The 12106-nt window shown below is 39.8% G+C and overlaps 1 protein-coding gene across 1 annotated transcript; it reads left to right on the top strand.

Annotated features, from left to right (window-relative positions):
• Nucleotides 1–2485: 2485 nt before the first annotated feature.
• Nucleotides 2486–3661, top strand: LOC104231982 (uncharacterized). The gene is made up of 2 exons (XM_009785073.1): nucleotides 2486–2498; nucleotides 2799–3661. Exons 1-2 carry the CDS (start codon nucleotides 2486–2488, stop codon nucleotides 3659–3661), a joined length of 876 nt encoding a protein of 291 aa, XP_009783375.1.
• Nucleotides 3662–12106: the final 8445 nt, after the last annotated feature.

The following is a 12106-nucleotide window of genomic DNA, read 5'->3' as shown; positions in this document are numbered from 1 at the left end:
ACCTGCAAGAAAATGACTAGTGATAAATGAAATTAGACGAAACCATGGAATACCCAATACGGAAAAGGGCCACTCATTATACTTTGAGTTAAAATATACCCCGTCGTTATACTATTGGTTCAAATATACTTATTTTTTATTAAATTTGGCCAAATTGGACATCCAATCATATATGACACTGACATTTGATGATGTAGATGCCACATGACTTGCCACCTCAATCTCATTAGATTGATCATCATGTTTCTGCTGTGATTAATTAGAGCATTAAAGGAAATTAGTGCTGCAGACATCACTGTTTTCCAAATAGCGTTGAGTTTCTTATCAGTGCCAATTTCCAGGCCAAAGACAAGCAAATGGTCTTTGGTCACAAGATTGGTCTTTAATTTGATGAGATCAAGAAGCTCTCTTCTTAATGTCATGTCATGCCAAGGACTTCTCGCAGCTGATCTTTCATCTTTGAATCCTCCATTAATGACAGAATATAAGGATCCATCGTACTCTATAGAGAATCAGGTTCTTTATCAGTTCCACTAGAATACACGCACATAACAGTAAGTAAATGACAAGAGAAATTTTACGTGGAAAATTTCCAGCTCAATAGGATCAAAAACCACGACCTACCCTTTTAAGATTTCAACTTCACTACTGAGCAACTTTTAGATTACAACCTATGCAACCTAGGAATTAACCTCTTAATCCTTTACTAACTTGTAATACTCTAAGCCACTTTGTAATAACTCTATTACATAGACTTTACAACTCGACTAACTCTAGTCAAGACTCAAACACGAAGGTTTAAGGTTTACAAAGAGTTTCCTACAGAGTACTTCTAAACAAGCTAAATAGGAATTACAATTGAAGGACATACAATGACTTGCTATGGGGAACTGGTCCGTAGTAGTGTTGTTCTTTGTTCTTGATGCACTTGAGAATTACTTGATGGATTATTACGTGAGAGAGCTTGAGTGAATTCTCTAAAAGTTCAAGTGACTTTGTTTTACCTTCATTTTCATTAATAAAACATGTGTGACATCACTTACAATGATGTAAGCAAGGTAGGTAAAAAACCTTCCACAGAAAGTTGACTGCTGCACTATTCCTGTACAGTAGCGTGTGTCGGCAGCAACTTTACAGCTGGAGAGTTGACTTCGTACAGTTGCCTAGGGAGCTGGTAGAGATCTATTCCCTCAGCTGTTCCTTCAACTCTGGAGATTTGAACCATATCCCAAGCTGGAGCCTTGTGATCTTAAGTGTCTTAAGAATGTGTAACAGGTTCCTTATCCGGTTCTTGGTAGTAATTTTGTTAGATCATTAAAATATAAAACAAGGTACTTGTAAATAGGATACTTGTAACCTATCAATTTAAATCCCAAAAAGAGCTACACAGAACTAGACAACAAACTAGAAAGACCTTAAGTTCCTCCTGAATCTCTGCATTCCCCCTTAATCAATGCACATCACAATTATGCAACTATTCCTCTCACGGTGCACATCACAATTATGCAATTATTCATTTCCCTCTTTTTGATGATGACAAACTCATAATTGAAAATCGAGAAAGAGCTACACAAAACCAGACAGCAAACCAGAAAGACCTTAAGTTCCCCTGATTAAGTTCCCACTGAATCTCTGTATTCCCCTTAATCCGTGCACATCACAATTATGCAATTATCCCTCTCAGTGCACATCACAATGCACCCCCTCAGTGCACATCACAATTATGCAATTATTAACATGGAACCAAGAATTATAGGATTTGCATATGAATTTCAACTGTACATAAGTACACGTAATACAAAAAGAAAACATATCTAGATAAATGTGATAGTTTATACTCAATGTTTATTGGATTTGAATCGGTGGAAGATGTATGTTCAATGTTGTATCTGCTGGATTTAGCCTCAATGACTTAATACCCTTGCAGTCCTGTTAATATAGTTGTCATTTACCAATTGCAACTGTACTTTTTACCATTTTTTACCGCTTTAGGGAAGAAGATATTTATAGCAAGGTAATGACTAATTATTGTCATCTTATTGAAATAGAACACCAGGAGAAATTTTTAATTCAATTCATAAGATCAATTGGGGTAAAAACAAGCCAAGAGGGAAGGAAATAGAAGCTGCCCAGTACCGACCTGTAGCATTGTATATACTCCACCAGAAACCTCAGACTTACCTATTTCTAATTGATAATTAAAAACAAATGATTGGTGCAAGTAAGATTAAAGTACGTTTGGCAAAAATAAAAACGTGTTATGTAAGAGTCCACTTCATGTTACCTGTGGGTGGCAGGGAACATAAGAAGAACAAGACACTCGTGCACAGCTATTAAAAAATCATACCACCTTCTTCCATTATATGTCTTAAGCACCACAGCTATTTAAACTTGACATTTAATGTTGAACACGAATTTTTTGAGCCGACGCGCCATTCGTGTGCCAATTTAAATATTGGCTAACTCTCCCAACGATACCGCGTCAATGGATGCACATGGTAAGCATCTTAATTGCTATATATCCGGTAGCAATGGCACAATGCTTGGGCAGCCAGGAGGGAGCTGACCTGTAACTGAAGCCACATATGAAGGCAAAGTCACATTATTTTTTCGATTCCACGACATTGAAGACTAAAGAAATGACAACTGATTATAGCCTTTGTTTGCCAAATGAATATCAGATCACCAAATTCAAAGGCATACCCACATGGCCACATTATAATCACATGCTCAGCGTCCCACTTTTGTGCCTGACTACCTATATAAATAACCTTGATTTGATGTTCATTGCTCATTAGGAAATTTAGTCTCTTCTTACAAAGAAAGAAGTGAAACAGAAATTGCCATGGCTACTTTTCCTTTTTCAAAAATCAAGCCCTTTCGATCAATCAGTTTGCCTGTCAGATCACACCCTACCACTCAAAGAGTTGAAGAGGTGCTCAATAAGCTCAATGGGTTGGAGACATCAGTTGCACCAACAGCAGAAACAATCTGTAACAGTTTACTCGGTTTGGAGGAGTTACAAAAGTGTATGGATGATCTTCTTAACTCGCCTCAAACTCTTCAAATACTTTCCCAACACCAACAGGGGAAATGGTTTGAGGAGTTACTGCAAAAATCAGTTAGAATTCTTGATATTTGTGGCGCTACAAGGGAAATTGTCTCTCAATATAAGGAAAATGTTAGAGCTCTTCAATCCTCACACAGAAGACGAAAAGGAGATTCCAGTACAGAAGCTGGAATCACAAGATTCACCACTTTCAGCAAGAAAATGAAGAAGGACGCCAAAAGATTAGTCTTGGCTCTGAAGCAAGTAGATTGTGAGACTTTCACCTCAGCATTCCTGGAAGCAGATCAGGAGACAATAGCTGTGATTAGAGCACTAAGGGAAGCCAATGGAGTTTCTATTTTGGTTGTCCAAAATATCTTGTCCTTCTTGTCTGTGCCACTTTTGAAGCCAAAGCAACCAAAATGGCCATTGGTTGCAAAATTGACAAACAACGGAAGAAGAGAACAAGAAGGCCTAGAAAACAGCACGAACTTGGAAACAAGATTGGAGACTTTTGAGGCTCAACTTGACAGCATCGAAAAGGGATTGGAGGGAACATTTAGGGGCCTGATTAGATCAAGAAGCTTGCTCCTGAATGTTTTCTCCTGCTAATCTGGATGTTTTTACTCCATTAACTGTATAGTTCACCATATTCTGTACATGAACAATTTTTAAATGTTATACTCCAAACTTCTTGTATCTTTTGCTCTGTCTGGCTTATCTGACTCCCTTCTTCCCCTAGCTAAGAAACATCAATCGGATGTGATATGCATCTCACGGGTTACAACTCAGAAGACAGCTTAAAGTTTCCTGAACAGAACTTATAAAACTTACTTGAGTTTTGGATTTTCCAACAAGATGTCTATAGTAGATGCATTTTTCTAATAACAGACTTTCATTGTATCCTGTGAATTGATTCAATAAATTAATTTAGCAACTATGTGTTACCCCATTACTGGCACAATGAAGTACTCCCTCCGCTCCACAATAAATGACTATTTTATCTTTTTATTTTGGTCCAAAATAAGTGTCCATTTACATAATCAAGAAGGAAATAATTTATTTTTCCAAAATTTGCCCTTATTTACATATTCCAATGTGTCAAGGTGACAATTAATTAAGGTTAATTTAATGAATAAATCTTTTTTCTCTAGGAATTCGTATTTCCTTAATGGGTGTGACAAAGGTAAAATAGTCACTTGTTTTATGGGGACACGAGGGAGTAATTGTTTAAAATTATTCTTAAACATTTAGAGATAGACCAGGGAAAATGAAAGAAATTATTGGTTTATAAATGTCACGACCCCATTTTCCCTCCGTAGGATGTCGTGACGGCACCTAGTCTCTAAGACTAGGTAAGCCTAACAATTACCAAATAACTGAATATTAAGCTGAAACTCAAATCTCAATATCTGAAATAAATAAAACTACAATTCAAAATGATTACAATTCCCAAAATCCGGTAAAAATAAGTCACAAGCTTCTAAGAGAAATACTAAATGTCTCTGTACATCAGAGTGAATATAAGGGAATACAACATCAAAAAGATAGAGGTGGACTTCGAGGTTTGCAGATGCTGGCAGATATACCTTGAAGTTTACACGTAATCACTGCTCACTGATAGCAAGGTTGGTAGGAGGTACCTGAATCTGCACAAAAAGATGTGCAAAAGAGTAGCATGAGTACACCACAACGGTACCCAATAAGTATCAAGCCTAACCTCAGTAGAGTAGTGACGAGGTCAGGTCATAACCTTACTGGAATAAAAGAAACAAGGCAAATGAGCTAATATATTATGATGAAATAACTGAGAATTAAAAATGAAAAATACAGACTGAATACAAATCAAGGAAACAAGTAATTCAATTAAGCATGTTGCACAAATTGCAAGTAAGAGTTTAAACAAGTAGGCATGTGACATTAGGCTAAACATGATGACTACACAGGCTAGGGCATCTCACTTAAGGAATTAAAAGAGAACTACTCGGCAAGAACCGGATTTTTCAACATATAACCCGTGTACGCACTCGTCACCTGATAAGTAGGGATTTTGATCGCTTAATTGCTCTCTTTTACTTGCGTTTTAGCTCAAAAATGCTTAAAGGTATTCCCAAAAACTAACGAAATGTGCTTACTTGCAGGAATATTGGGAAACAAGCCAAAGAAGGCAAAATCAACTCATAAAAGAGTCAAAAGTGAACAAGAGCCAAAACTGGGCAAAGAGGATAGCAATGCAGACTGCACAATTCTAGTGCGGCCGCAGAATGAGATTCAGAGATGAGGTTTTAGCCATCTCTGACAGTGCGGACCACACCAAAAATGTGCGGCCGTAGGAGATCAAGTGCAGCCGCAATCATTATTACGTGGTCCGCAAGATTGAAGATTCAGGGAGTTGTCCCAAGACCAAAAGCAGAAGAGTGCAGACCGCAACACTTTTGTGCGGCCGCATAATCAGAAGTGCGGCCACACCTACTTTTATGCGGACCGTAGAAGCCTGAAAGTCCAAGCCCAAAATTCCCAAGACTGCGGACCGCACTAGAATTGTGCGGCCGCAGAAATCCATTTTGCGGCCTGCATTAGAATTATGCGGTCGCACAACCTCCGTAGGGGCATTTTTATCAGATATTTTCAGCTTAGTATAAATACAATTTTTGTCATTTTTAGGTAAAATTTAGTTTGCAAAGGTGCACCTTAGCAGTTTTCTTTACTCCTTGAGTAAATTTGTATTAGATTAACCTCTTAATAGTAGATTATCTTTGTTTAATTAATGATTATGCATTCTACCTTAATTTCTTCTTGTATTTCTTCATTTTTTATGAGTAGCTAAATCTTTAGCTAGGGTTGTAGCTCAACCCTAGTGTGGATACTTAATGGGTATTGAATTTTAGGACTTGTTTGTAATTGGGTTAGTGATATCAAGCTTTGTTTATGCTTAAATTCTAGAATTAATAGTTGCAAACATTGATTCATGCCTTTTTGACCTAGTTTTTGCTTGAGAAAGAGAGACTAGGTTTAGGAAAAATTGGCTAGCAAGGAACTGAGGTGAATTCAAGAAATTGATAGACCCAATTAAAGAGTCAAATCTAGAGATAGTAAGACCCGACTTGAGTATATATGTCACGACCCAAAATCCCAACCCGATCGTGATGGCGCCTCTCGTGAGGACAAGACCAGCCAATCAACAAAACAGTACATCTCTTTATAATTACTTAGCAGGAATAAGTCTAAATCATGGGCAATATAATCTTAAATGCGAAATAAACATGATAGAACAAGAAAAACTATCCCAACTCAGCCCGAAATCGGGGTGTCATGAGTCATGAGCTACTACAAAGTTTACTAATATTTTACAAAGTCTGGAATTATCATAAATAACAAAGATAAGGGAGAAAACGGGGATGCGGACGTCAACAGCTACCCCGTTACTCCTAGTCACCGCCTGGTCTGGAAAGAATCAGCGCTCAGGAGCGAACTCAGCTCTGCCTGTATCTGCACACATGGTGCAGGGAGTAATGTGAGTACTCCGACCCAGTGAGTAATAAAAATAAATAACGACTGAAAACATGAAATCTCATAACGGCACAATATAGCGCTATCCCAAGCAGTAAAATCAGTTATACAGTAAAATAGTGAGTATCAGATAATTCTTCTTTTAAAACAGTAAAGACAAATAATTTCCACAGTAAGGATAAATCAAAAGCTTGCCCCTCGGGCTCAATATGTAAATCTCAGTATAGTATCAGCCCCTCGGGCTCACTCCCAACTCACCAGCACACAACATCAGCCCCTCGGGCTCACTCCCAACTCACCACACACAAGCAACGGCCTCTCGGGCCCACTCCCAACTCACCTGGGTACCCTGCGCTCACTGGGGGTGTGTACAGACTCCGGAGGGGCTCCTACAGCCCAAGCGCAATATCAATAGGCCTGAAAGCCTTCACACATCACACACGAGGCCTGAAAGCCTCCTCATATAACACTCGAGGCCTGAAAGCCTCCTCACATCACTCAACATATCCTCACGTATGGCCCTCGGCCTCAATCAGTCCAGAAAATAATCATAAGCCTCTTGGGCATCAGTAAAACAATAGTGCTCAGCTCAACAGCATTATAAATATCATTAAATCTCGAGTTGAGTATAAATGTAGCTGAGTTCACAAAATAATATAATTCAATTGGACTGAGTTCAAATAATATTTCAATTCGTGAGGAAAATAGTGATGTAAATTCACAAAAGATTTCAGATAATTGGCACGAAGCCCAAATATGGCAATAAGCCCCAATCATAGTGAAAAACAATAAATCTTTATCAATTACGCGGTAAAAATATCAACTGGGATGGACCAAGTCACAATCCCCAATAGTAAATGACCCCGCGCTCGTCATACAACGCGTGTCTTCATCTCAACATAGCAGTATGTTGTGCAATCCGGGGTTTCAAACCCTCAGTGCATCATTTAAAATCATTACTCACCTCTAGCTCGCTATGCCCTTGCCTCTCTAATTGGCCTCCTCGTGTGACGAATCTGCCAAAAATCACACAAACCTCGATGAAGTTCGATTTCTAAAAGACGGGTTTTTAACCATACATATCTGAAATTCGCCCCTTAATGATACTATAATGATCCCATACAGTTATGTAACTTCAATCTACAATACAACACTCAATATGGCCAATATTAGTACTAGATCCCATAAATTATGCCATTTAGGCATATTATCAAACATCTTGTAGGCATAAATATTTACACCTCTTAACTATAGCATTGGTTCCTCCAACTATCACCATTAACCAACAATTCATCACACTATTATTCTTTAACAATTTATACTCCTAACATCACATGTGTGATCAACCATTCACACCCAAACCAACAAAAATTCCATCAAATAAACACCTCTAAATCCCTACCATGTTCATGTATTTAAATAGGGAATTTATGGCTTCCAACCACCATACAATAAGTTGTAATACTTGACTCATACTCATATTTCCATAATATATCCATATATGTGAGTCTAAGGTGTAGGATTTACCTTTTGGAAGAAATCTTGCAAAACCCTTCTTTGAGTTCTTGAAGGAATTTCTTGAAAATCTAAGGATTTTTAAGATCAATCCATGTTAATATAAGTGTTTGGGAGTAGTAATCAACTCAAAATACTCCAAAAATCTTACCTTAGGAGTGCAATTGGGTGCCTTGGTCGAATTGGGATGTAGAGGAAGCCCTAAGCATGAGAAATGACTCAATTCCTCTCATTTCCGGTCTTTAGAGTACTTAAAAACCCTCCAGTCGCGCGAGTTCGCGCGCTGTTCGCGCGTTTTTGCTGAGCATTCTGCCTCAGATGCGCGAAACGCGCGACAACGCTTTGACACCTGACCAGTGAAATGGTCATAACTTCCTATATACACTTCCAAATGACAAACGGTTTGTTGCGTTGGAAACTAGACTCAAAGGGATTTAATTTGATAGGTTCTAGCCCACACAAATCCTTATATAACGAGAGATATTATCGTTCAAAGTGAGGCCTTGTGCGCACTCATTTACAACTTTCGTCTATTATGAAATTTCCAACTTCAAAAGTTCCCGTTAGCCATCCGAAATCATCCCGAGGTCCTCGGGACCTCAACCAAAAATACCAATACATCTTATAATATTATTCAAACTTGTTCCAATTATCAAAACACCTCGACTAACACCAAAATTATCGAATTACATCGAATTCAAGTCTAAGTTCCTTTAAAACTTCCAAAACGAGCATTCGATCAAAAACTCGACCAAAATATGTCCGAATGACTTGAAATTTTGCACACATATCCAAAATGGCATAACGAAGCTACAGAAATTCTCGGAAATTCCATTCCGACCGTCGGATCAAAATTTCACCTATCAACCGGAAATCACCAAAATACTAACTTCGCCAAAATGAGCTAATTTCTTCACCGGACCTCCAAAATTAATTCCGATTGCGCTCCTAGGCCTTAAATCATCCCCCGAAACTAACTGAATCATCGGAATTCAATTCCGAGCCTTCTAACTCACAATTCAACGTCCGGTTGACTTTTCCAAACTAATTCTTCCTTAAAGAGACTAATTGTCCCATTTCATACCAAACTCGATCCGAATTGACTCAAATTCACCAAGTACACATATTGAAACATGAATAAGCATTTAATGGGGAATACGAGACAAAAATACAGGAAACAACGGTTCGGGTCGTTACATTCTCCCCAACTAAAACAAACGCTTGTCCTCGAGCGAGTTAAGAAACATACATGAAGTTTCAAATAGGTGCGGGTACCTGCTCCGCATCTCCTACTCGGTCTCCCAAGTAGCCTCCTCCACGGGCCGACCTCTCCACTTTACTTTCACTGATGCTATATCTTTTGATCTTAATTTTTGAATCTGTCAACTCAAAATAGCCACTGGCTCCACATTATAAGTTAAATTTTCATCTAACTGTACTGTACTGAAATCTAAAATATGAGACGGGTCCCCAATGTACTTTCAGAGTATGGACACATGGAATACCGGATGGATACTCGACAATCTAGGCGGCAAAGCAAGCTCGTAAGCCACCTCTCCAATCCTCCTAAGTATCTCAAATGGTCCAATAAACCGCGGACTCAACTTCCCTTTCTTTCCGAACCTCATAACACCCTTCATTGGCGAAACCTTCAGCAAAACTTTCTCGCCCTCCATAAATGACACATCTCGGACCTTCCGGTCCGCATAACTCTTCTGACGTGACTGAGCTGTGCGAAGTCTTTTGTGAATTACCTTCACCTTTTCTAAGGCATCCTGGACCAAATCTGTCCCCAACAACCTAGCCTCACCGGGCTCAAACCAACCCACTGGAGTTCTACACTGCCTCCCATATAAGGCCTCGTACGGTGCCATCTGAATACTGGACTAATAGCTGTTGTTGTAGGCAAACTCTGCAAGTGGTAAAAATTCAACCCAAGAACCTCCAAAATCAATCACGCAGGCACACAACAAATCCTCCAATATCTGAATAGTACGCTCGGACTGTCCGTCCGTCTGAGGATGAAATGCTGAACTCAACTCCACCTGAGTGCCCGACTCGTGCTGAAAAGTCCTCCAAAACTGAGAAGTGAACTGAGTACCTCTATCCAAAATAATAGTAACTGGAACACCATGCAACCGCACAATCTCCTGAATAAAGATCCTAGCCAGCCGCTCCGCAGAATATGTGGTACACACCAGAATGAAATGCGTTGACTTGGTCAGCCTATCCACAATGACCCAAATCGAATCAAAATTCTTCAAAGTCTGAGGAAGGCCACTCACGAAATCCATAGTAACTCTCTCCCATTTCCACTCAGGAATAATCATCTGCTGAAGCAAACCGCCTGGTCTCTGATGCTCATATTTCACCTGCTGACAGTTGAAACACCGAGACACATATCCCACAATGTCTTTCCTCATTCTCCTCCACCAGTAATGCTGTCTCAAGTCCTGATACATCTTCGCAGCACCCGGATGGATGGAATACCGCGAATTGTGGGCCTCCTCAAGAATCAAATCTCTAAGCCCATCAACATCGGGCACATAAATACGGCCCTGCATCCTCAATACGCCATCATCACCTATAGTCACATCTTTGGCATTATCATGCTGAACTCTGTCCTTAAGGACAAGCAAATGCGGATCATCATACTGGTGCTCTCTGATGCGATCATATAAGGAAGATCGAGAAACCACACTAGCCAATACCCGGCTAGGCTCAGAAATATCTAACCGCACCAACTGATTGGCCAAGGTCTGAACATCAACTGCAAGAGGCCTCTCCCCAACTGGGATGTAAGCCAAACTCCCCATACTGACTGCCTTTCGGCTCAACGCATCAGCCACTACATTGGCCTTTCCCGGATGATATAGAATGGTAATATCATAGTCTTTAAGTAACTCAAGCCATCTCCGCTGCCTCAAATTAAGATCTTTTTGTTTAAATAAATGCTGAAGACTGCGATGATCAGTGAATACCTCACAAGATACGCCATATAAATAGTGCCTCCAAATTTTTAAGGCATGAACTATAGCAGCCAACTCCAAATCATGAACAGGGTAGTTCTTCTCATGGGGCTTCAACTGACGAGAAGCATAAGCAATAACTCTACCCTCCTGCATTAGCACACAACCAATCCCAACTCTGGAAGCATCACAATATACCGTGTATGAACCTGTAGCTGATGGTAACACCAACACTGGAGCTGTGGTCAGAAGTGCCTTGAGCTTCTGAAACTCTCCTCACACTCGCCGGACCATACAAATGGGGCACCTTTCTGAATCAACTTGGTCAAAGGTGATGCAATATAATAAAACCCCTGAACAAATCGGCGATAATAGCCTGCTAGCCCAAGAAAACTCCGAATCTCTGTGACTGAGGACGGTCTAGACCAACTCTGCACTGCTTCTATCTTCCTTGGATCAACCTGTATACCCTCGCTGGACACTATGTGTCCCAAAAATGTCACAGAACTTAGCCAAAATTCACATTTGGAGAATTTTGCATAAAGCTTCTCCTCTCTCAATCTCTGCAACACTACACGCAAATGCTGGGCATGCTCCTCTTGGCTACACGAGTATACCAGGATATCATCAATCAATACAATAACAAATGCATCCAGATAAGGCTGAAATACACTGTTCATCAAATGCATGAACGCTGCTGGGGCATTAGTAAGCCTGAAAGACATAACAAAAAATTCATAGTGACCATATCTAGTCCTGAAAGCAGTCTTGGGAATATCCGACTCCCTGATTTTCAACTGGTGATAGCCCGAACGGAGATCAATCTTAGAAAATACCCTCGCTCCCTGAAGCTGATCAAATAAGTCATCAATGCGAGGCAAATGATACTTGTTCTTCACTGTTACCTTATTCAACTGCCTATAATCAATGCACATTCTCATTGTGCCATTTTTCTTCTTCACAAATAAAACAGGTGCACCCCACGGGGACACGCTAGGCCGAATGAACCCCTTATCTAGGAGTTCCTGAAGCTTCTCCTTCAATTCTTTCAGCTCTGCTGGTG

Source organism: Nicotiana sylvestris, chromosome 2, assembly GCF_000393655.2.
Source record: "Nicotiana sylvestris chromosome 2, ASM39365v2, whole genome shotgun sequence".
NCBI lineage: Eukaryota > Viridiplantae > Streptophyta > Magnoliopsida > Solanales > Solanaceae > Nicotiana > Nicotiana sylvestris.
This window is presented reverse-complemented; position numbering and strand designations above follow the sequence as displayed.